The 26,766-nt window shown below is 42.5% G+C and overlaps 1 protein-coding gene across 3 annotated transcripts in view; it reads left to right on the forward strand.

Moving 5' to 3' along the window:
• LOC115235756 (teneurin-m) overlaps window positions 1-26,766 on the forward strand; it is a 51,207-nt gene extending 24,441 nt beyond the window's left edge. The window contains exons 3-16 of one of the 3 annotated variants that reach the window (XM_029807716.1): window positions 1,072-1,156; window positions 3,021-3,184; window positions 3,496-6,099; window positions 6,921-7,210; window positions 7,374-7,620; window positions 8,386-8,760; window positions 9,420-9,755; window positions 10,007-10,214; window positions 11,813-11,839; window positions 14,074-14,290; window positions 14,495-15,330; window positions 15,444-17,752; window positions 17,920-18,673; window positions 18,893-26,766. In XM_029807716.1, coding sequence (XP_029663576.1) covers window positions 1,072-1,156; window positions 3,021-3,184; window positions 3,496-6,099; window positions 6,921-7,210; window positions 7,374-7,620; window positions 8,386-8,760; window positions 9,420-9,755; window positions 10,007-10,214; window positions 11,813-11,839; window positions 14,074-14,290; window positions 14,495-15,330; window positions 15,444-17,752; window positions 17,920-18,673; window positions 18,893-20,381 — 9,941 coding nt within the window. In that variant the 3' untranslated portion in view covers window positions 20,382-26,766. The remainder of the gene's footprint in view (window positions 1-1,071; window positions 1,157-3,020; window positions 3,185-3,495; window positions 6,100-6,920; window positions 7,211-7,373; window positions 7,621-8,385; window positions 8,761-9,419; window positions 9,756-10,006; window positions 10,215-11,812; window positions 11,840-14,073; window positions 14,291-14,494; window positions 15,331-15,443; window positions 17,753-17,919; window positions 18,674-18,892) is intronic. The other 2 variants (XM_029807726.1, XM_029807733.1) reach the window with 2 other exon arrangements.

A 26,766-nucleotide genomic window follows, 5' to 3' on the forward strand; every position in this document is an offset into this window, starting at 1 on the left:
ATCTGCCGAATATGCCTGATGTATATTGTACATGACATTGCATTTCATAACTTTCAAAATCGCTCAAGGAACATTTTAAAGAAGATGAAAATAGAGAGAAAGTGGAAAAGAATTTTGCTATAAAATACATTATTTAATCAAATTAGCTTCGTTCAAAAAAAATAAGTAAAGACTCTTCTTACGACGTATTTTCTTTTCCTGCCTTTAAGACCCTCTCTGGTGGTTTTCTAAACGCAGACAGTTCTCCCTTCACGCGACTCGCATTCTGCTTGCTTGAAATTCAAGCCGAAACCGCGATTAATCATATACTTATCGATTCAACAGGAGAGCCGCGACCACCGTCTCGCTCCTTTCTTTTGCTTCACGCATATGCGACGTAGAACGGACGGAAAGACTCTCGCTCGCGTCTGGCATCACAAAGAATGTCTGGTCGTTCACCGGGAAAAGTCTCGCGCTGAAAATGAAGAATCGACACGTATCGTAATTTATTTAACGACCGACCACGCCTTACGTTCATCGACCACCGCGTCTAATTATACGTTCCTCATAATCGGAAATACTGCTTGCGAGGATAAATGTAAGCGAGGGGTGTCATTATCCCGTCGAATCGCAACGGCGAACATTTTTAACTACATTCGACTGATAGAATGTCCACGTCAAATCTGCGTAGTATCTATTGCGTGCTGTCTATTAAGAGTTCTAACGATATCATTTACCTCCGGGAATCAGTTAGTTTAATGGAGCAATTAATCCTGAACGCGCAGCTTTCAAAGATTGAGAAATAGTCGTATCCTCCTGCGAAAACTCGTCGAGTATAAGCTATCTCGCGTATACTAACTTCCGCGTATTACAATGCTTATAATGCGATTTCGTATGCATTACGTAAAATGTAAGCTACATCGCGTTGAATTGCATTTACATTTCGGCGGCGAAAAAACTTGACAGCGAGAGGGGGGGGAGAGGGGTAGGAGAAGGCGCCGTTTCCCACGAGAAATTTCGCCGATCTGTCAGACGCGAATATAACAAACTATCTTCATCGTCTCATCTTTCGTTTCTTCTACCTTCTTGCAGAGATACCGAAGAATGAATACAACAACAAGAATCAGTCTACGGGGAACAGTCCAATAAAGGTGGAGCTGCAGAACAACATGGACAGGTAAGAGTCGTACGTGCCGCGCGTTTACCGCGTAATATTTTTCTTCTCTTTCTTTCTCTCTCTCTCTCTCTTTCTCGAACGGCGAATTGTGTCATTCGTGAATGAATTGAATCGAGGTGCGAGCCGAGAAAACGCGTGTGGCGAATTGTGTCGTTCGTGAATGAATTGAATCGAGGTGCGAGCCGAGAAAACGCGTGTTTCGAAAACCTCGACAGACGGACGAGGAGAACGGTGGCGATCGACTTCTGCGTTCTCCCGGCTTCTTTCTTCGCGCCACTCGACAGACCCTCATGAATCATCTATTCAGCCGACACGCACACAATGAGTTAATGTTCGAGCGCGGATTGTCATCCCTCAAGGAAAAGACGTCCCTGGTCCGCGCGTGACTGCTCGCCGTGAAAAATCGTCGGTCCTTTGGGTCCTTACGACGCATTCGCCACAGATCCTCGAGGAACGCTCTCGTTGAGACTCGCAAAACGGTCGCTGCGTATTTACCGAACCCGTAAAACGAACTTCTTACGGACAGGGACACAACGGAGTTTGATATCCGAGCGAACGGATTCGAGTCTCTCCGGACTTTCGCGCTATGCAAATTTACCAAATGACATTAACGCGCGCTCGAAAGTTAGACGAATTATTTTCCAGAAATTGAATGAAACGATATTGATTTAATACGAGATAGAAAAGATAATTTCATAATGGAGTAATGCTGATTAGTATAGTCGATCTGACATTTAATTGCGTTCGATATGTTTTTCTACTTATTATTAATTGTCAGTAAAAAAGAATATTATGAAAAATTTGTCATTCCATGTTAAAACTTGTGGATATTTATAAGTGTCAAATAAAATGACAGGAGTGAAAATTTTTTTGGTTCGCGTAAAAAATCATACACACAATACGTTTCACTTATATCTTTATTAAAAATCAAAACAACGAGGTATGGTAAAAATGTAAATGTGGCAAAACCAAAGAGTTAACGTTCAAAAACGTCGGATATTTCAATATTGAAACTTTGTAACGAATAAGTCAAACACTCGGTTAAACATTTCGACATCCGGCTGTAAAATAGAGAATTCAGAGACCTGGAAGTTTCACTCAGAGAACTCCAAATCGTCCGCTTTTATTTTGTTTGCGCGATATAAAAAAAAAAAAAACTGCGCGCGGTCCAATCCGCGTAGAATCAACAGCGGAAGCGAGGACGCCTGGAGAGGACGGTAGACGCCGGCTGGTTCTCGTTTTTTTCATTATCACGCGGTGCAACGAAAGCAAACGCGCTTTCCGTTCGCGCTTCAGAATCCGACGGTTGCGTTTAAATATTTTGGTTAGACATTTGTGAGTTACTTGGAAGCGGCGGCGGCGGCGGCGGCAGCGGCAACTGTTCACTACAAACACACTCGAGGGCTGCTGCTTTTCTATGGGGGTAGGTAACGAGCGAGAATACATTGCGCGAGTTTCTCGAACGCCGAAGGAAAGAGAGAGAGAGAGAGAGAGAGAAGAAGAGAGAGCTGCAACTCTATATTATAGCGAGACTCCGAGAGTTCGACCGAATGTGCTTGAAAATTAGACTGAAGTACCGAATTCCTCGACGTTGTTTCTCTAATTACAACGGCGGCGCATCGAGAAATTATGTAACATCGTGTAACGATTCGACTCGGACCGCTATCTAACTTTTCGGATAAAACAGCGGGATAAAGATTAATCTCTGACCGCTAACGAGCGGGCGGATGATCGTTAATGACGACGCGTATTAGACGAATTTGCTACCGACGAAGAGAAGAAAGTGGGGGTTGGGAAGGGGAGGGAGAAACCGAAAATTTAAATGCCCGGTCGCCGCTACAAATCGACCTTCATCGATTTTCAGGGTACCTTTACCTTACGGGCACGCCCCGTCAATGATCCCGATGAGGAGACAAAGCATCCGCTGTCATTTCCGCAAGGGAATCGATTGGTGCAGCTGGAAACTAATTGCCATAGTAGTAATTATGCTCTCGCTCTGCTTGACCGCGGCATTAACGTACGTTGCAGGTAATTATTCGCATATTGCATTCCGTACAATGGTACCTTTCTTTGCTCTATCTCTCTTATATACACTATCAAATATAATCCTAAATTCATATAAAAATATAATATAGTTTTAAGACTTCTATTTAAAAAATACATCATATTTAATCAACAATACAGATATCATGAAGATATCTTAAATATATATCTAGCTTATGTTTCGATTCTTTTATTGTCTGTGAAGCAATTTTGAAATAATGCGAAATGAGATATACTAACAAGATAATTTCCGATAAACTAACACCTTATCCAATCCTAATTGATTTCTCATTAAGCGTCCAATTTAGTGAACTGGTCGTACCAAGGCACGAAGGCGTGCACGGTCCTGGTGGGCGAGAACACGGACGCGAAGCCGTCGTCGAGCGAAGCGAACAAGACGTCCACGTCGTCCACTTCAACGTCGTCGCAATCGGGTGGCAGGACGCGGCAGCCATCATCGTCAGGAGGTAGTATTAGCTCGTCGGATAGCATGTTGCTAGATGGTGTCGTATACAGTCGCAAGCGTAGGGACACGTTTAACGAGCATGCCTTGCACCAAACTGTCGCACCGCCACCCCCTCGTGACCCCGAGGAGCTGTTCTTGATTCCAACCGTCCTCGAGGCCTCGGGGTCCGGGCAGCGATCAGTCCCATTGCATGAGAAGTTCCCCGGTAAGGTTGTGCATGATCCGGAGCATGCAGACGGTCCAGGTCCGGCGAAGGAAGCTGTCGACCGTTCGATCGAAGCTGTCGAGGTCGCCGAGGAGTCGCTTGTCGTGAATGTCTCCGCCACTACTACTAATTACTCGCACGATCATATCACTGTCGCTGTCGATCATCTCACCTCTTCGTCCTCTGTCTCTGTCGGCTCTGGTCATTCTTCCGCATCAACTTCTGAATTCAATCGCGAATCACCCGACGACGAAGTGCCCGGCACGACGTTCTCGGGGCTTTTCACCGAAATTTTCCCGGCCATCGACAAAGACACTGTTGATGTGGTCGAAAAATCGGTGACGCCTGAAGGAGACATTGCCACGAAAGCCCCGATCGCGAAACTCGTCCGCGATGACTTCGCGGATTTCGACCGCGATAACGATAACGCCGGCACGTCCGAAAGTTCGGACATTGGCGAAAGCGGAGACGATATCGAGGCTACGACGTCTGCATCCGACGCGAAGTACGCGAAACTTGGCGCGGATAGCAGCGATTACGACCGAGTAGTTGGCGGAACTACAGAAAATGACAGCAACGTTTCCCCCGTCGATTATAACGGTAATACTGTAGATACTGCCGATAACATTGTAGAAGCTGTAACAGAGGTGCGCTCGATTGAACTAACGGAGGATCAAGGCTCGAACGTAAGTAATTCCAATACGAGCGAACAGTTAGTGTCTGTAGAAATGAATCGAAACGCAGTAGACGCTAGCACGATTTCGTCTAGTATAAACGTAGATGATAAAACGGCATTTAATATATTATTAAATAATGACGAGAAAACTGAAGAATCTGAAGAAGACATAATCAAGATTGAAGATAATCGCTACGATAAGTCTAAAGAAAAAATTAGCTCGGACGAAAACAATAGGTCAGCTGCCTTTACGGAAAATATCTCAAAGACAATAAATATGGCCACAAAATCAGTAGGATCCCAGACGCTGGATATTGTGAAAGAAACACGAGAGCTTTCTCGGGAAAGTTCGTCGTCCGAGTCCGAAGCCTCATTCAATGTCGTTAACGATCCTGAACAGTCCGAGGAACTTCAGAGAGACTATCCCGTACCGATCTACAGCTATGGACAAGACGAGGTAGAGATTGTCGATCTTCATCATAAGAAGCAATCGATCGCAAAAACGAAAGAGCCTACTAAATCATCTGAAATTCTTGATAACAACGCAAAGATGAGCATCGTTTCTCGAAAAGAACATAGAGATAAAGACGATCTACGAGTTATCATGAGAGAGGAAAACGACGACGAGCTGTTTCGGAAGTTTAAAAAGAAGTTCCATGAAGCGGCTGTCGAAGCCAACGAGCCCGTTAAAAATCCCTCGTTGATTAGAACTAATTACAATTCACCTCCAGCGAACACTCTGCATGAAACTGTGCATGATTCATCGGACAACGCGTCACCTAGGTTCCCCTCTAATACAGACCATCTGTCAAACTCACCGATCGCCCAACGGATACAGATCGTAGAGGTGCCCGTATACCGCGATGTTCATTCCGTCCCATCATCGTCTTCATCGTCATCATCACCGCATCGAGTGCTCATAAACGTAACGATCGCCGCCGACAATCCATCTGCCGCTTCTTCAAGACCGCTGTATGTCCTCTCGGTGTCGGTGCCGACAGAGGACGGCTATTTGTCCGGGATTAACATCGATCAAGCGCAGGTGCTGCCTGCAGCGAGCATGAAAAAAATCCCTGCTAAGGACGCCGAGTCGATAAACGCGGTCGATACGCGATTACCGCCACCGCCACAACCACCTGCCTCGCCCCCGGCGCCCATCTGGGCCGGTGGCGAGTGCGAGTGCTCCTGTCCGTGCATGGGCTCGTCCTCGGACGAATGGGACAATTTTTCAGCGATCGACGACAATCTGGAGCAAGAGCTCGAGAGCGTTAATGCCACTCTGTCAGACGACGAATTTCTAGAATCGAGAGAGGAATCGATGGATGAGAGGAAGCAAGATGCGGAATCAGCGGCGAAAGATTCGGCGAAAATCAATGCGACGATTTCCACCACCGAAAACTATTATCCCTCGTCAATGGACGACATCGCCAAGAATAACGAATCAATCGACGGGACTTCTACTTCTACTTATGAGCCAGAAGTAAGCACCGACTCGTGGGCTTGCTCGGGGAGCACTGCGCTCCCCCCCGAGCCTACTATACTGATCCTCGAAGGTGAGGCCACGTTTACAATTGTTTCTCTTTTTCTCTCTCTTTCTCTCTTTCTCTCTTTCTTTCTCTCTCTGTCTTATTTTTTTTTCAAATCATTTCTTTTCAAACACGTTCTACTTTCTCTCTTTCGTCTTCGCTAACGCTCATCTTTTTGCTTGTTGTTTACTCGTGGATTTGTCAAATGCGAGTTTACATTGACTTGCCTGTATTGTAGTGATTAGTTGTACTTTAGTGTTGTAGTAATTGTAATGTGCTTTGGATAGTGGGTAGCGTTATTTGGATAGCGTAGATTGCTGTAGTAGACACATAATTTTAAGTCCATTCCAGTGCACGAAATGTCACAATTAAATAGCCGTTAGCGATTATTATACCGAATATATATAATATATTTCACAAGAGTAATTTCAGAAGAAAATTAATAGTTGTCGGTCCAATGTATTGTGAGAAATAACTGAATGTATTGTGAGAATTAACTAAAAGTATGAATCAAATAATACGTTTAAAAATGAGAGAAGAAGATGTAATGCTCATAAAATACCAACACGCATAAGCATCCATCCATTAGACCTGAGAACATTTTAACTTCCGTCGGGTAATGTAATCTTGATGCCTCGTTAACATAAATTAATGCCAACTTTTTTTTTAAGAAACCAACTGTTTGATATAATCTGTCGCAATTTGATCAACACAAATCACTCGTTGACCGTAGATAGATAATTTAATTAATTGTACTAAAATTACTAACGGCAATCCGGACTTACATTACCCGGCAGAAAGTCGAGCTCGATCGTGCGTTTTTCTGATCACGACGTATGGATCCGCAGGTGCGCGAACTTTCCCGGCGCGGTCTTTCCCGCCCGACGGGACGACCTTCGCTCAGGTCGGTTTAGGACAGAAGCTAAGCAAGGAGATACCGCCGTACGGCTACTGGAACATGCAGTTTTATCAATCGGAGGCCGCCTACGTGCGTTTCGACTACAGCATTCCACGTGGTGCCAGCATCGGCGTGTACGCGAGAAGGAACGCGCTGCCCACCCACACGCAGTACGATCTTCTGGAGGTTCTCAGCGGCTTCAAGGCTCGGACTACCAGGGCGTCCCATGTTAGTGTTATTGTATGTGCCGCTACCCTATTTTTATTTCACTCTTTTATACAAAATCGATAGTCTCTGGTAGACTATTTTTTTTTTCATTTTTTTACTCACCCCCTAGTTGAACAGCGATCAAATGTGTATGCGCATGGTCTGGCCAGATAATAAATTTACGCTTTTTTCACAGCCCTCGATTAAGAAGGAGGTAACTCAGTATATGGAGCCGGGACACTGGTTCCTGTCGCTCTACAACGACGACGGAGATCCCCATGAAGTCTCGTTTATCGCTGTGATCGCCGAGGATATGACGCATAATTGCCCGAACGGTTGCAGCGGCAAGGGCGAGTGTCTCTTAGGTCATTGTCAGTGCAATCCTGGTTTCGGTGGCGAAGATTGCAGCGAGAGTGTTTGTCCTGTTCTCTGTAGCCAAAGAGGTGAGTTTGTTTTACCGAAAAATATCTCTATCGGAAATTAATCAATAACCGACTCAATTGTATCCTTGAATATTAAAAATAATTTACATATTTATTTTTTTTTTCTATATTTTCTTATATTTATTTATGTATCATATTACATGCAATTATATTATTGCAGAAATATTGAGAAATTCACGATAATAGGATTTAGTCGTTTCGTTGAAATAATATTAAATTGAAAAATCCGTATTGGAATTTTAATAAACTTCAAAAATCGGTTATTGGTTACGAGTTTGATTAAAATCCTATTGAAACAGAAAGAAATAATGATTGGAAAGTTTTTAACCGATTAAAAAAAAACCAAGCGCCTGGTTACGGCTTTGTATATTGATTTCTTTTAAATAGAAATCAAAGCCGATTATACGTTTCACTTGCTTTGATATTGCATTTTTGCAAACAGTCGCGATACATGCTAATTTTTTTATGCTTAACGCACTAACTTCTCCTAGTACTCTCGGTAGGCAAGATACGTGTCTATACGTGATATTTATGAAATAAAGTAAAATTGAATTGGAAAGTAGAATACAACAATAACTCAATGCAATTTCATCATTTCGGAATGAAATTGAATTGCGAGTATTCTGCGTATAGACAAGATTTCTCAGATTGCTACATCGCCGTCGAATTTCAATTGTTAAAAGTTTCTATTCGAAAACAACTTTGCGAGTCTCGCACACGCGCGTAAATAATTCCACGTCAAATAATCCCGTCGTGCCGATTTAGGCGAGTACATAAACGGCGAGTGCCAATGCAATCCCGGCTGGAAGGGCAAGGAATGCTCTCTGCGACACGACGAGTGCGAAGTGCCCGACTGCAACGGCCACGGTCACTGCACCAACGGCAAATGCAACTGTGTACGCGGCTACAAGGGGAAGTATTGCGAGGAAGTTGACTGTCCGCATCCGACTTGCTCGGGCCACGGTTTCTGCGCCGAGGGCACGTGCATCTGTAAAAAGGGTTGGAAAGGAGCCGACTGCAGTCAAATGGATAAGGAGGCACTGCAGTGCCTGCCGGACTGCAGCGGTCACGGAAACTTCGATCTCGAGACCCAGACCTGCCTCTGCGAGCCCATGTGGTCCGGTGATGATTGCTCGAAAGGTGAGATGACAAATTAACGAATGTTATTATTTATGATCGGAAATTTATATATCGAGCGTTTTGCGAAAAAATAATACTTGCTCGTCTCAATAAAAAACCAAAATTTTTATCATAAAAGGCATTACAAAAAAAAATGATTATTGATTCTATTTTACAGATTGAAATTTCATCTTTTTTATATTTTTCTATTTTCAAATATTTTTTATTAATGATTATATTTTATCCTCTGCTTTTAGATTTTTGTATTTTTTAAAATAATTATAAGAAATATGTGTCTCTCAGAACTAAGTATCGACAAATATGTCCGTATCAATATCTATAATGTTAATTTAAAAATCAGAGATATCGTTAACTGGGGACCGTAACCGCGATATAAAATTGATTTAAAGATATCGATCGATATGCTCGTACACCCGTTTCGTATTTTCGAAAACTGATAATTCCTGTGTTTTCAGGTGTCAGAAAGATGGCAACAAAACTTACGAAGTAAAATTTTCACTTTCTCTTGATTAACTATCCTTTTTTCTCATAACTTCATTCACTTGTCGGACGATTATCGCTTTACTCCCGGCTTCTGAGTGTCGCTTCGAGACTAATACATTCGCGTACTCTCAGATGAATCAGCCGCTTTCACAGCTTCCCGTTCCGCTGTGTTTCAGAATTATGTGATCTCGATTGCGGGCCTCACGGACACTGCGTAGACAACGCCTGCGACTGCTTGCCAGGTTGGTCCGGCGAGCTTTGCAATCTGAAGCAATGCGATCCTCGTTGCAATGAGCACGGACAATGTAAGAATGGCACGTGTCTGTGCGTCACCGGATGGAACGGAAAACACTGCACGATGGAGGGCTGTCCGAATTCTTGTTCCGGTCATGGACAGTGCAGGGTGTCAAACGACGCGCAATGGGAGTGTCAATGCTACGACGGCTGGGACGGCAAAGATTGCAGCGTACTTTTAGAACAGAACTGCAACGACGGACGAGACAACGATAAAGGTACATGTTTCAACATAATACTCGTATATTATGCGTATAATATTTGTTAAATATATAATCCACATATTTTATTTTAAGATTAAAACATTGAAATGCCAGAAAATAAAAATAAAGTGTAAATTGGAATTTTAGACAATTGCATTACTACTTATATGGAATATTTGTTCGAAATTAAGCATCTAATTGAAACATTCATCAATGGAAGTGTATTCCTTTTTTGCGACCTTTACGGAGAATAATGGCACTTTCAGATGGTCTCATTGATTGCGCGGATCCGGAATGTTGCTCCAATCACATATGCCGCAGCAGCCAGCTGTGCGTCTCAGCGCCCAAGCCAATCGATATATTGCTACGGAAACAGCCACCCGCCATTACCGCTTCCTTCTTCGAGAGAATGAAGTTCCTAATCGACGAGGGCAGTCTGCAGAACTACGCTCGTCAGGAGACCTTCAACGAGAGGTAAGTTCGTCGTCGATCGTCGCGAGACTTTCCCCTCTTGTCCTTGCGACCAATGTCGTCGTCATGATCCTCGTCGTCTCCGCGTTGAAATCATTAGCGAAAATTGTCCGTCCCGATGTCGATGTTGCGTCTACAGTCTGCGTGTCTCTGAGTAAAAAAATAAAGTAGAAGATTCAACACACATGCGCGATCAGGAAAAAATGGCAGCATTAAATAGGAACATACTAGCCATTGGTGCTATGCGCGATATTACTTGCGTTCATCATATATTTCCTTTACATACGGATTTCTTGAACAATATAGAATCAATTTTTTTTGGCAAAAGTTTTAATAAATACTAGTTTTCTGTAATTTTTTATTAAGGTTTACATAAAAATTCAGTTGACTTAAAATTCAATTTCCGAGATGTTTAATATTTCATAAATCAGAAACTCTATTGCGATATCTCAACACGTTCGTATTTTATTGATATCACATCTATATTCTAAATTAGGCAAAGGATCCCAATGTGACAAAGGAAATGCATGGAGAACCTGCGAAAGCTTGTGTAGAGCGTGAATCGCGAAGGTCGAGAAAGTTGCATGCTCGATGGGACGACTAAAGGTTATTAATAATACGAGTACAGGTCCCTTTGACTCGAGCCGGGAACCGAATCGGTTGAAAGATTAGTCGGACAAAGCCGATCGATCTCTATTTTTAACTAAAGCGGGAAGAAACGCGCACATAGGAGGGTCCCAGCTCTTCTCGCAGGGATCCCAGTAATCTTTATAGCTGCCTTTGCGCGCATTTATTACAAGATACACGCATACCCCTGTATATCTCTCTCTTTCTTTTTCTCGCAGTACACGTGTATTACCGTACAGACAGAGTACAGACACGAGGATGCATATATATAGATTTCAATATATTATATCTGCGTTGTTGTGACCCGTGTGAAATCACATCCCAACAGTTTTCTACATATGTTTTGTACGTACGTGTGCGCGAGCGTGTGCCCTGCACTAACCCTCTTCCCCCTTTCTTCCTCCCTCCACATTTATCCATGTATATTTCTCTTTCTCTCTTGTTCATTCTTTTTCTATCTACCCCAAAAGTCTTTATCGCAATCCCTTACGATCTATCTCTATCGGTATATCAATCCAAGCCCCGTTCTTTCGAATCTTTCTCTTTTTCTCTTTCTCATGTCCGTCCGAGTGGAGCTTGCGTGAATGTGTGAGTCCATGTTTAAGCCTCGAGCTTTTCGCTCATTGCTGACTAAAAGGGAGGGAAGGGGGTTATATACAATAACCGGACAGTTTTTTTTTTCTCCCCGACGCGTCAGGTCCATCGGAAGGGACCGGCAAATTCTAGTAATCCGAGACGCGACGTATCGAAATTCTTCGTAAAAGCGGAAAGTTTTCCTCAGACTCCTCTATATTTTGATTCCCACCTTTGGAAATCCTTCGCTTTTTTTTCTCTTTCTATCTCTCTCTCTCTCTCTCTTTTTTCGACCTCCTTCGTACTTGACCTCTCGTCCTCGATCCTGCGTCCTCCTTCTATTTTCGCCTTTAATCGCATCATTTTAACTCGGCTCTGTTTTATCCGTGCTGCCCGGTCAGTATGTTCTGGAATCACTTCAACACAAGGTAAGAAAAACCAGACGTCGATAAAGCTCGACTAAATGAACGAGGATCCGTAATAAGATCCGTCGTAGCAGTAATAAGAACTTGCTGCTGTTTGATAATATTTTCGTGCATTTGGTATCTCTCTCACATATGTGTAAATACATCCTGCATCCTGATCACGACGAGCCGTGCGTGTGTGCGTTCGACTGTGCTTGAGAAGTTTGGCCTCATTCGATTTGATTGAATCACGGCAGGTCTCTCTCTCTCTCTCTCCTCCGATCATGTATTTTTGCACCTCAAATTTATATTATCAGTTGTTCTCAAGATGATAGAAAAGGCAAAATCATGGATTTATAAGCGTGAGAAAGAAACATTTCTCACTTTCACTAATACCGATGACATGTAAATGTTTTTTATCAACACTTGAGAGCAACGAATTGTAAAAAAAATGAGATGTGTGCTTCATACGATATACATGATCTAAGAGTCTCTATGTGGACAGTTGGAACACATTCCACGATCGTTCGAGCTCGCACTTTGTCCTCCATTATTGTTGAACACATTCTCGTGTTGCATGGTTCAGTTACCTTTTGATTCCTACGTTGTGTTTCGTGCCTTTTACGTTGAGCTTCCGACTTTGTGTTATTCGTGTATATATATATATATATATTGACTGTACGTATATAAGTAGTGATTTGTCCTCGACCATAAAACGCTCCAGTGCCAAAGAGGCACGATTATGAAGCTTCGATTATCGTATTCCGTTGCTCGTTCGAGAAGAGCAACACAACTACAATCTATAGTGACAGAGAGATCACCTGAAACATCGCGATGAAAATAATGCAACGATTACATTCGCCGTTACTCGTGCAGCGACAAACAAAAGAGTCGAGTGGTTCCTCTTTAGCACTGAGAAGCAGAATTTGCGAAAGTACGTCGCGCTGAATATTCATCGCGTATTTGCATACACGATTGGCGATCGATGCTCGGTATCGAGATACTTATTAACCGGCGAAAGAATGCTGTCACATGTAAATGGACGCGCATTATCCTCCGAGGTGCAAATTTTCCTCGATTGCTTCTGTCTTTTTAAACGCCCGGGAAGACGGCACTTTGCGTGTAATTATAGCGATTCTCCCCATCATAAACATTGATTTGTCGATAATCCCAGAATATAGTTGTGTTTTGCGTCTTTTATGTTGAGCTTCCGACTTTGTGTTTTTCGTGTATATATATATATATATATATTGACTGTACGTATATAAGTAGTGATTTGTCCTCGACCATAAAACGCTCCAGTGCCAAAGAGGCACGATTATGAAGCTTCGATTATCGTATTCCGTTGCTCGTTCGAGAAGAGCAACACAACTACAATCTATAGTGACAGAGAGATCACCTGAAACATCGCGATGAAAATAATGCAACGATTACATTCGCCGTTACTCGTGCAGCGACAAACAAAAGAGTCGAGTGGTTCCTCTTTAGCACTGAGAAGCAGAATTTGCGAAAGTACGTCGCGCTGAATATTCATCGCGTATTTGCATACACGATTGGCGATCGATGCTCGGTATCGAGATACTTATTAACCGGCGAAAGAATGCTGTCACATGTAAATGGACGCGCATTATCCTCCGAGGTGCAAATTTTCCTCGATTGCTTCTGTCTTTTTAAACGCCCGGGAAGACGGCACTTTGCGTGTAATTATAGCGATTCTCCCCATCATAAACATTGATTTGTCGATAATCCCAGAATATATTTTCAAAACACTTGGATCCAAAACAAAATATTATACAAAGTCTTCCGTATTTTTATTTTGTTATGTTATTTTAGTAAATTTAATTTTTATACCATATAATCCACAATATATTAAAAATGTTATGTGTTATTAAAATTATATTATATTTATAATATTGATTTTTTTTTTTTATCTCTATTTTTTATTTACGAGACTTTTAAAAAATGAACACTATAAACATAATATCCATCTTTAGCATTAGACATATTTAATAAAGAATTATAAGAATGTCTCAAACATTTCATTAGACGTTATTAAGTGACAGTATCTCTTTTCGTCGGTATATATTCACTCTAAAAAAAATTTCTAAAGAGTGTGAACAGTAAAACGTAGTAGATTGAGATTAGTCTAGAGAATAGCGGTTGCTTTGTTGGTAGTGTACGACGAAGCACACAAAGAAGTGATCTTATCCGATTTGTTCGTAAAGTTTCTTGCAATTAACACGATCGTTATCTAACAGCCGATCGGCCGTCATACGCGGCCGCGTCGTTACTCATCTCGGCACGGGACTGATGGGAGTGCGGGTCAGTACCAGCACACCGCTGGAAGGTTTCACCCTTACAAGAGACGACGGCTGGTTCGATCTCCTGGTGAACGGCGGCGGTGCCGTAACTCTGCAGTTTGGCAGATCGCCCTTCAAGCCGCAGAGTCATATCGTCTTCGTGCCTTGGAACGAGGTAGGCGTAAATTTGAATTAATCACTGTACTATATTCAAATACTAAACTGGAGATTAAGATTGAATCAGCCAAAATTGACGAAACTTTTTAACGGAGTTAAATTTTGCTATGTAAGATGAATGACTTAATAATATCTTTATTAAAATGCGTGATTAAGTTTATTGTTCCAGCAGCTTCTAAAATGCATATCTGTTTCCTTCCAGGTCGTCATAATCGATAAGATTGTTATGAGCACCGCCGAGGAGAAGCCACCCATCCACGTTCCACATGCATGCGCCGCTCACGATTACGATCTTATGAAGCCGGTCGTCTTGGCTACCTGGAAGCATGGCTTCCAAGGAGCTTGTCCGGATAAGAGCGCCATTTTGGCGGAGTCTCAAGTTATACAGGAGAGCTTGCAAATACCCGGAACGGGCTTGAATCTAGTATATCACAGTTCGCGAGCGGCCGGTTATCTGTCCACCATACAACTGCAGCTGACTCCGGAAGTCATACCAGCGACCTTAAATTTGATACATTTGAGAATCACGATCGAGGGTATACTCTTCGAGAAGACCTTTGAGGCCGATCCAGTGATCAAGTTCACCTACGCATGGAACCGCTTGAACGTCTATCGCCAACGCGTCTACGGAGTTACAACTGCTATGGTAAAGGTTGGCTACGAGTATAGCGATTGCAAGGACATTATTTGGGACGTTCAAACGACGAAGTTGAGCGGTCACGACATGTCCATCTCGGAAGTCGGCGGTTGGAACTTGGATATTCATCATAGATACAACTTCCACGAGGGTATCTTGCAGAAAGGAGACGGCTCAAACATTTATCTGAAGCATAAGCCAAGAGTTATTCTCACCACGATGGGAGACGGTCATCAGAGACCGTTGGATTGTTACGATTGCGACGGGCAAGCTTCCAAGCAGCGTCTCTTAGCGCCCGTTGCTCTTGCCACTGCAGCAGACGGCTCCATCTTTGTCGGTGATTTCAATCTAGTTAGGAAGATTCTCGTTGATGGAACAGTCAGAACTGTAGTTAGACTAAAGTACGTAATTGATATTGATTAATTTTACGCGATAGTTTCTTAAATCTTTTTGGATTGCTCTAAAATCTTTTAGCTCTACAATATTTTTTAACTTTATATTTTTGTTCTTCCAGCGCAACCAGAGTATCATATCGTTATCACATCGCTCTGAGCCCGCTGGACGGCGTTCTCTACATATCGGATCCAGAATCTCACCAGATCATTCGCGTACGTGACACCAACGATTACACGGATCCCGATCATAACTGGGAAACAGTAGTCGGTTCCGGGGAACGTTGTCTTCCCGGCGACGAAGCTCATTGCGGCGACGGTGCGCTCGCACGAGATGCTAAACTCGCTTATCCCAAGGGCGTTGCCGTCTCCGCCGATAACGTCTTGTACTTTGCCGATGGCACGAATATACGAATGGTTGACAGAGACGGTATCATTACCACCGTGATCGGCAATCATATGCACAAGTCGCACTGGAAACCCATACCCTGTGAAGGAACATTGAACGTCGAAGAGGTTCATCTACGCTGGCCGACCGAATTGGCGATCAATCCCCTAGACAATTCGCTACACATGATCGACGATCACATGGTTCTCCAGTTAGCGCCGGACGGTCGTGTCAAAGTCGTTGCCGGTCGTCCACTCCACTGCGCCTCTCCGTCAGCCTCATTCGACACAGAACTCGCGACTCACGCCACTCTCGTGATGCCGCAGAGTATCGCATTCGGTCCATCAGGCAATCTCTATATTGCCGAGAGCGATTCCCAGAGGATCAATCGCGTTCGCGTGATCGGTACCGACGGCAAGATCTCACCGTACGCCGGTGCTGAGTCCAAGTGCAATTGCCTGGAGCGCGGTTGCGATTGCTTTGAGGCCGATCACTATCTGGCGTCCACGTCCAAGTTTAATACTATATCCGCCGTGGCGGTTTCACCCGACGGGGTAGTGCACATTGGCGACCAGGCCAACTATCGTATTCGCTCGGTAACGGCGAGCATTCCTGATGCAAGCGGCGCACGAGAATATGAGATCTACGCACCCGATACGCAAGAAATCTACGTGTTCAATCGGTTCGGCCAACACATCGCCACGAAGAACATTCTGACCGGCGAGACTGTGTATCTCTTCACATATAACGTCAACACCAGCAACGGCAAGCTCAGCACTGTGACGGATGCGGCTGGTAACAAGGTCTTTTTGCTGAGAGATTACAGCAGCCAAGTGAACTCAATCGAGAACACAAAGGGACAGAAATGCAGACTGAGAATGTCCAGGATGAAGATGCTGCACGAGCTGAGCACGCCCGACAATTACAACGTCACTTTCGACTATCACGGGCCCACTGGCCTGCTGAAGACGAAGCTCGATAGTACCGGCCGCAGCTACGTTTACAATTATGATGAATTTGGCAGGCTGACCAGCGCAGTGACACCTACGGGCAAGGTAATCAGCTTGACATTTGATCTTAGCTTGAAAGGCGCCATAGTCAAAGTTGGACAGAACAACAGGAAACCCATCTCGATGCTGATCAAAGGATCATCCGTTGTCACGAAGGTCGGAGAGGCCGAGCAGAGGACGACAGTTCTCGCCGATGGCTCGGTTGGAAGGGTAACACCATGGGCTCACACTGTCAGCACCGACAGTATGCCATACTCAATCCTGGCTGAGATCGAGCCTCTATTAGGCGAAAGCTATCCCGTGCCGGCTAAACAGAGAACAGAAATTGCTGGTGATCTGGCTAATCGTTTCGAATGGCGATATTTCCTCCGAAAGATTCAAGGAAATAAGAATCGCGGAAACTCGAAGGCAATTGCCCAGGTCGGCAGGAAGCTTCGAGTCAATGGCGAGATTCTGCTATCTCTCGAGTACGACAGAGAAACAAATACCGTAGCTGTGTTTATGGACGATCGGGTAGAATTGCTGAATGTCACATACGACAGAACCGCTAGACCCGTTAAATGGGGACCGAGAAACGGTATCTTTGCCGGCGTCGAACTGGAATACGATCGATTCAGCAGATTGACTAGCTGGACATGGGGTGACATCAGCGAAACGTATGGCTTTGATAGAGCGGGTCGATTGTACGAGATCAAGTACAGCGACGGTACGTCGATGGTGTACGCCTTCAAAGACATGTTTAGCAGTTTGCCGCTGAAGGTCACTACGCCGCGTGGAAGCGATTATCTTCTCCAATACGACGAGGCAGGAGCATTGCAATCGCTCACTACACCGAGGGGACACATTCATACATTCTCTCTTCAAACATCTCTAGGGTTCTACAAATATCAATACTACTCGCCAATGAATAGACATCCATATGAGATTCTGTACAATGATGACGGTCAGATTCTTGCTAAGGTGTATCCTCATCAAAGCGGGAAAGTCGCTTACGTCTATGATCACGCTGGAAAACTCGAAACCACGCTTGCCGGTAAGTAGTACATATAATTTCACTAAAATAATATTATATTTTTATTTCTTCTCCTTATTGAATTTTGCTAATTGTGATTAAGAAAAAAATATTGTCGAGTTATAAACGTTATGAAATTATTAGACACAATTTGTTAATTAAAAATTGCAAATGTTTTGTGTGTATAGGATTGTCCTCAATACATTACACCTATCAAGAAACGACCAGTCTAGTGCGCAGCATTGACATCAATGAACCAAACTTTGAGATGCGTATCGAGTACAAATATCACGCCGGCATCGTAAAGGACGAAAAAATCAAATTCGGCAGCAAGAGCGGTATGGATAACGCTCATTATCGTTATCAGTACGACGGTAACGCGCGCATATCCGGCATCGAGGTCGATATCAACGGCAAACAACTGCCTCAGCTTCGTCTCAAATACAACCAAAATCTCGGTGTACTGGAAGGCGTCGGTGATCTCAGGATATACAGAAATGTCTTTAACCGATCAGTTATGCAGGACAGCAGCAAACAATTCTTCACGGTCACGGACTACGACGAGCATGGTCGCGTCAAGACGGTGCTGATGAACATCCGATCATTCGATGTGTTCCGTATGGAGCTCGAGTACGACAATCGTAATCGCATCAAGATGAGGAAACTCACGATCGGAAAGGAATCGATGGAAAAGAAGGAATGGTCCAGAATGGAGAAGATCACGTATAACGCAGACGGTCATGTACTCGAGGTAGCGGACACCGAGAACAATTGGCAATACGCGTACGATGAAAACGGTAACGTGATTGGCGTGACTGAGCATAACGAGAAGATCGTCTTGGGCTACGACAGTGGCGATCGAGTGGTCCAGTACGGTGACGTTGAGTTCAACTCGTACGATGGACGCGGCTTCGTCGTGATTCGTGGCGAACACAAATACAGGTAAGCGTTTTTATTTTGAAAATTAAAAAGAGATCTCCGTAAAATATAATTACATTTTATTAAAATATAACAAATTTTGTATATGTATACGGAAAATCTATCTTTTTCGCAGCAAATTTTGCAAAAAATTTTTCTGCCGAAGAACACTGATCTAAAAATACTATATTGTAATAGATACACACCATAATATACATATATTACCAACTTTGTTTTCTTCAGATACAACTCGCGCGGTCAGCTGATTCATGCATCGGAGCATAAGAAATTCCAAATTTGGTACTTCTACGACGATCGCGGCCGATTGGTGTCGATGAACGACGATCGAGAAAACATCACTCAATTCTTCTATGCGAATCCGAAAACTCCAGATCTAATAACGCACGTGCATTTCCCGAAGTTGTCCAAAACATTCCGGTTCCTTTACGACTCACGCGATTTTCTGATGACTGTGGAAACGTCCGAGCAACGGTTCTATGTCGCAACGGATCAGAACGGTTCACCTCTCGCTCTTTTCGACACCAATGGCAATCTCATCAAAGAGATGCAACGCACGCCATTTGGCAAGATCATCAAGGATACCAACCCGGACTTTTATTTGCCCATCGATTTCCACGGTGGTCTCTTCGATCCTAATACCAAGTTGATTTATTTGAACAAGAGGCTCTACGATCCGACTGTCGGTCAATGGATGACGCCTGCTTGGGAGCAAATGGCCAACGAACTCACCACACCGACTGACATATTCATCTATCGCTTCCGCAATAACGATCCCGTCAACTTTAAGCAAAACGTCGAGTATATGACAGATCTGGCGAGTTGGCTGAAACTCTACGGCTACGACATCTCAACAATGCTCGGTTCCGAATACACAAAGCAGATGGTGTATCAACCAAGCGCTACCGTCACATCCCCGCAATTGACTCCGGACTTTGGTGTGATGTCCGGGCTGCAATGCATCGTAAATCGCGTTCAAGAGAAGTTCTCCGACCTTGGTTTCGTGCCCAAGCCATTATTGAAACTAGAGCCGAAGACGCGAAATCTGTTGCCGCGAGTGGCCCATCGTCGGGCAGTCTTTGGCGAGGGTATTCTGGTGTCGCGCGTCGGCGGTCGGGCTTTGGTGAGCGTAGTGGACGGCGTGAACAGTGTGGTGCAGGACGTGGTCACGTCCGTATTCAACAACTCGTATTTCCTGCCGCTACACTTCAGTGTGCACGACCAAGATGTCTTTTATTTCGTCAAGGATAACGCGCTGAAAATCCGCGACGACATGGAGGAACTTCATCGTCTCGGCGGCATGTTCAACGTGTCCACGCACGAGACGACAGAGCACGGTGCCGGCACGTGGAAAGAGTTGAGACTGCACAATCCTGACGCGGCGGTGGTGATCAAGTACGGAGCCGATCCTGAGCAGGAGCGGCACCGGATTCTGAAACACGCGCACAAGCGTGCCGTCGAACGCGCCTGGGAGATCGAGAAGCAACTGGTGATGGCCGGTTTCCAGGGTCGGGGAGACTGGTCTAAGGAAGAGAAGGACGAGCTCATCAGTCGCGGCACCGTCGACGGCTACGAAGGCGTCGATATCCACAGCGTACACAGGTATCCTCAGCTCGCCGATGACCCTGGTAACGTCGCGTTCACCCGCGATACCAAGAGGAAGAGGCGAAAGAGCGGCAACAGGCGCAACAGGACTCACAGGCACGACTCGTGATTCGAGGACGCCACGACGCGAGTTCAAAGTATCGCTTGGGACTTGATTCGCGCGTGAAGCGAAGGAACGGAAGAGAAAGAGAGAGAGCCACTGTGTCTCGGAGGAAATGGTAGGACGGTTTTGTCGCCGTAATGTGATTTGCGTAAATCGCAATTTGCGCGAGCGGCCAGCATCGTCGCTCCCTTCTCTCCTCGATCCTCCTCTCGGCCTCTTTCTCTCTCTCATACTCGTCGTCGAAAGGGACGCGAAGATCTATCATAAGCGACGACGAACGATACATCTCGTGTCCAATAATGCAATCTATCGATGTGCCATAAGCGCGTCTATATACGATCGCGAGCGATCTCAAATTTTGGATCAATTGATGCGTGCAGAAACGACGGGTGTGAGAACGGATCGCGAAGTGTCAAAATTAACCTAGTCGCATTATTAACGAAATGAAGAATATAAAGCTTGTTATATGGTGATTAGTTTATAGAGAAAGAAAAGAGAGAAAGGGAGAGACGAGCGAGAGAGAAAGAGAAAAGGAGATGGCGAATATAGATGCATATAGAGATGCAAGACAGGATAAAAGTGCGTGCGTAGACTTTTAAGGTGCCGTCCGCGACGAAATCGATAGTGTTTTTTGCGAAAAAGAAGATGAGAGAGAAATGTACGTGTCTTGGACTTTCGTCATAGATCATTGGTAAAAATCGAGCTGGTGTTAATTCACGCAACAGGGTCTATAAGACACGCGTATATATACGCACGCACACACGAGATAGGAGCGTGAGACGAGGTCAGCGCATCGAAGTTAGAAGATGCGAGGCGAGGGAGAAGATAATTTTCAATATGAAAGATATTCGGAAATTTTCGCGGGGTGAGAGAACATCAGTTCTCTCTGTTCGAAATGTTCTCACCTCGCATCTCTAGTCGGGACGCATTCATCCGAGAATGGACAAGTGAGAGTGAGAGAGAGAAAGAGCAAGAGAGAGAGAGATAGAGAGAAAGAGAAAGAGACAAACGTGGGGAATAGATATATACGACAGATATTTTTAACATGGCGCAAATTGGTGTACTAGGTGCGAGACGAGCAATTGTAAATATAGCTACACTCGAACTTAATAGTAAATGTAGATAAAGTATCGTAATGTGTAAAAGAAATGCGCGCGAGAACGGTCGTAAACACAAGTGGAACTGTCGATACCGCTTTTTTATATGTATACAAAGAAGAATACACATGAGTCAACACTTGCATAAAGATATATAGGAATTTACGTCCCCGAAATATACGCGAACGGGAGAAATAATATGGGGAAAGTCGTGAAATTATCGGACGCGTCGCGATTCTATTCTTTTGTTTTGATAAAAATGTGAAAAACGTAGGAAATTTTGTTAGGAGAAAACATTAGCGTCAAACGGATGGTTCACGTTAATCTGGACCCAGGCCTACGCACACAATTGACACACGTACATACACACATACATAGATGTAACCACACTATCGCTTTAAATCGGCATACGTATCGTACGATCGGCGATGTCGTCTCATCGATTTTGCCGGCACGTACAAATGCATAATTGGAGCCAAGTATAAATACGGCACCTAGAATCGAAATCAAGTCAAGTCTAAGAGCCATAGAGTTTATTTTAAATATAATTTCATACTTAAAATAACGTAAGTTCAAATGGAGTCTTCGAGACGTTAGATATATGGAACAACACCTTGATTTTTCAAGAATAAAATTAATAATCAATGTGAATTAAACGATAAAATATTAAGCTATATATAATAGGCACATTAGAAAATGATTAAGAAAATGATAGTTATTAATTTTATTGCTGCAAAGCTGTCGCACTGTCCCAATTATCCGCTCAATTGTCTCACTTGAGCATAAACTTTGTAGATTTTAAACTTGACGAATATTTCGATTATGAAAGAAGAGGGTGCCTGAGGTATAAGCGAATCTACCGATTCGTCGTAGATAGCGTAGACACTTGTAAATAGGCATCACGTAAACGAGTAAGAATTACTATTGTTACATAACATCCTTATGTAACGAAAACCGACGTGACGAGACGAACGACAGTCATAACGGGATGTGTCGAAGTAATAATGTCCAGAATAATAATAATAATAATAATAATAATAATGATGATAATATGATAACGCGATAAGAGTAATAATAAATATAGAGTAATAATATTAATAATAATAATAAAATAATAAATAATAATAATAATAATAATGGAATACGATAATATTACCATTGTGTACGAGAAATACCCCGCCTATCTTTCTACTAAAAATGAAAAATTATTTTTTGAATTGTGTCGTCGAGAGAAGAAAAGTCCTATGTAACCGTGTATATGTGGGATCGCCCTGTGAAGAGAACCTCACCCCGCGCTCCACCGAAGAGAGTACCCGGCAAAAAATAGGATTTAGCAAGAATCCATGCAGAGATTTATTTCAAGTTTTAAATTTCGAATTCTCAAAATAGAGCATTGGAGGTTTGCGATTATTGAATTCTTTTTTATAACTTTTCTCATTTGTGTCAAATTATTTTTATTTTCATCAGGAATAATCAAGAAATTGTCAATAATTAAAAAAGAAATTATTCAGAATTAAATTCGACATCAGTATTTAATTACTAGTATTTTAATTCCGCAAAAATTGTTAAACTTAATTTCGATTTCAAAGATCAAGTATTTAATTTTATCAAACTCTCTCGCGATTCTTTTAATTCGTCTATTTTTTCAGGGTACAACCTTGACCCCTCCTCTCTATAACTGATATAGCTGAATTTGTCGGTGTTTATCAATATTGGGTAAATAAGAAAAAAAAAAGGTAGATCGAAGTCTGTGGTTCGGGTCGAATAAAGTAACCAATTAAATAGAAAGTAAAGATGCAAAAAAAAAACGAATATAACGCATAATATATATAGGGGTACACGGTGAGCCAACGTGCGAGCCCACGCAGCTCCACCACGTTGTGTTCTACGTAGGCGATATATAATTAAAAAAAAATACATAATCATAACTGCAAACGTACGTATTAGTTGACGAATTGACGTGGGGTATAGCAAACGGTTAAGGGAATGTGCTAGTGAATCTTACAGGTAACATCGCTGTACATATCTGTTGTGTATAGCCTACTGTCTCGCGAAAGTAGTCTTCACATCCTCGCATAGAAAAAAATTTCCACCAGAGAATTTTAGCGGCGAGATGACATTGATTTTGCAATATTTAAGTCAAGTACCACAACTGTCATATCTTTAAAATCTTCCGCATCATTGTTTGAATCAAAGAGACTTCTTTGCAAAAAAAAATTAATTGAGAAAGAGAAAGAATTTGATAGAATTCGTATATGTGTATTTTATATCGTAACAAATTTTCCATAATTGCAAACGTGTCGCTGAAATTCTTATGCTCTTCGTCAAATATTCCGTCTAAAGAAAGATTTTTTTTCGTTAATCGCCTTTTCCGGAGGGAAACCTGAGGTTGGACGAGGCATATCAATCTGTGATTGATCCTGTATCATGTGATGCAGCGACTAAATTTTATTCTCCGTATAAATAGAACAAGCAATAGGTCGAAAACTTAATACTTTAACGCGGAAAATTGCTCAGTCATCGAAACCTCGGGCTCGATTTTAAACTGTAGTAAAATTGTTTCTTCGTATTATTGTAATCTCAAGCGAATAATTTTCATTTATAATTTCACATATTGAAACGTATGTGTATTAGAGTAATATTTAAGAGAAAACTATAAAAATTATCTATTCAAGATTAAAAAGTGGTGGGAAAAAATATCGAGATAATTTCACCTGATAACTAAAAAATTAAATTTTATTCCATTCGACGCGAAAATGATCAGAGAGCTGGACTACGACCGATTCGTTAATATTATTTTATATATATATATATATTTTGCTGTGAAAAATTAGAAAATTTAAAAATCTCACATCGGAGTAGACCATCATTCTTATAAAACGGACGTGTGTAATTAACTTTAAACTAATCGAATTTAATAACGTGGCAAGATTGCCTCTTCGGTGATGTTTCCGATTGTCGCCTCGGGTAACCCGCATTCCCTCGATATTACGTTCTTAATGATTTCCTCGGCTCTCTTGGAGCACGAGGGGATAAAATCCCCTCCGTAGCAGCGCTTGTTACTGAGTTGTCTATTAATACGCCGTTATCCGACACGCGCGCGTTATTGTATAGTTTATAATAGAAACGCTCGGCATGTGCGGCAGCGTTTCGTCAACGCCTCGAACGAGAGTAACCCAGGCGAACGATTTTCCGTTGCAAGCGTTTTTCTATGTGTACTCGTCTACTCGCAAAACGATACGTAAAAACGGGAGAGAGAAAAAGAAAAAAAAACGATACGACGTTAAAAAGTACTCGAGTTAACTTTACGCTTAGCGCATGTTTCCTTCGAGCGCAAGAGAGCCGCGGGTGAATTCCGTCTGCCAACCTTTTCTTTTCTTTGCGAAACTTTTAATGTAGTCTCATTAAGTGGCCTAACAAAAATGTATTCGACCGAATCTATGCAAGATAAGAATTGCAGTTTCTGCAATTTCTTCATCTGCCACAAATACAATTGTAAAATCGTAGAGATATGAAATTAAAACATCATTTTCAGAGAGATTAAATTATTTTGATATACATGATAAGATTTTATATCAAAAATACAGAATAACATATGTCCATTATAATCTTAGTATTCTTCGATTTACAATATCTAAACAAATGCAACAAAATATCAAAACCTACACGAATTTTCGAAAAATCGTGCTCTCTATTTGTGCAAATTTTTAATATTTATTACATTTTGGAATAGAAAGATTAAAAAAAGATAGGAACACGGGATTCTCGACGCGGCTCGTCGCAGGAAGGTGCAAAATTTATTATTGTTATGCCGGATCGCGATCGGCAGGTGCGATCGATACGCGATTAAGAAAAAGCAATACTTCGTAACTATCGTGTATGTCTCTGAATGCTGTTAAAAGGTCGGCGATAGAACGCGAGAGAGACAATGATAAATATGTCAAAAAGTGAAAAGAGCGTGAAAGGAAGGGTGTGTGAGAAACTAAAAAGCGCGCGAGAAAGAGACATTATATATACATAGATTAATATATATATATATATATATATATAAATATATGCGAGAGTTGCGTTAACAGATAGTTACTGCGAGGGGAAAGGAAGGAAGTCGTGCGCTTTTTTTATATATATACTGGCGAGCCGAGACACCGTATGTCTCTCGCGCTTCTTTCTCGTAAGCCAGAGAAATTGCAGCGGTCGCGTGTGACCTTTCTTTTTGTACATATTGTATAACATACGATCGAAAATGATATTAACGTCACGCGACGACACAGGGAGCGTCTCTCGAGATCTCTCCGCGATCGATATCACGGAGTCCTATCCGGAGCAACACTCTAAGTAAGCGGTAAACGCTAAACGTCCACGATCGGTGGAAAGTAACTATAAATTGTCATGCACATTTTTATCTTGAATGCATATCGTATGTGTATAATTGCACATCTCTATACACATACGCGATTTGACACATTACCGTAAAATATGCTATTATAAAAGGTCAAGATAAAAAAAGCTCTATATCAGATGCGGACGTATGTGTTATGAGAATTTTTATTTTGGACTATGATATAATATTGTTCGCTTTAATATTTATCGTAAAATGTGGTAAACACATATGTCTCCGTTATCGTTCGTGGATGGAGAACAGAAAGAGAGCTGCCACGTAAGGAGGAGAAAAAAAAAGAGTCACAATCGTACGCGACATTGATGTTGTTAATTAGGGTACCTACAATTATCCGTAGCGATGGTAGTTTCGTACACCTGTGCCCGCAAAAAGGAAAGGAGAATCGTGTCACCGTAGCGACCTTTATACTTTCATATAAGGAGATGATGGTCAATTTGTAATAGACGGAGAGAAGAAGTGACAAAAAGTATAAAAACTGAGACTCCTTCCTGGCATTTACTCTCGACATTTGGTGTGTCGGTGAACCCTACGATCACCGACACGGCCGAAATACACGCTCGCCCGTTCGTCTATATTTTTCTTTTCGTTTTTCGTAAACTTGTACATATTAATTGCGATCATTATGTAAATACTCTGAATGAACACACACCCGTACGCGTGCGTGCCCACACGCGCGCAAGGTTTATTTTAAAAAGATTATACATCATTATATATATATATAAATATATTTACCATGTAATGATATATTTAACAGTAAGGTAACATATATTCTATACTCTTACACGCTAAGTACTCAATAAATATATCTATAAAATTTCCCCGTGTTTGTGTGAATGTCTACCCCTGAACCCATCCTGATAATCCTGTCGTATTGTGGCGTCTGTAAACCATCCCA

The sequence above is a fragment of the Formica exsecta genome, unplaced genomic scaffold (genome assembly GCF_003651465.1).
Source record: "Formica exsecta isolate Colony F162 unplaced genomic scaffold, ASM365146v1 scaffold11, whole genome shotgun sequence".
In the NCBI taxonomy this organism is placed as follows: Eukaryota; Metazoa; Arthropoda; class Insecta; order Hymenoptera; family Formicidae; genus Formica; species Formica exsecta.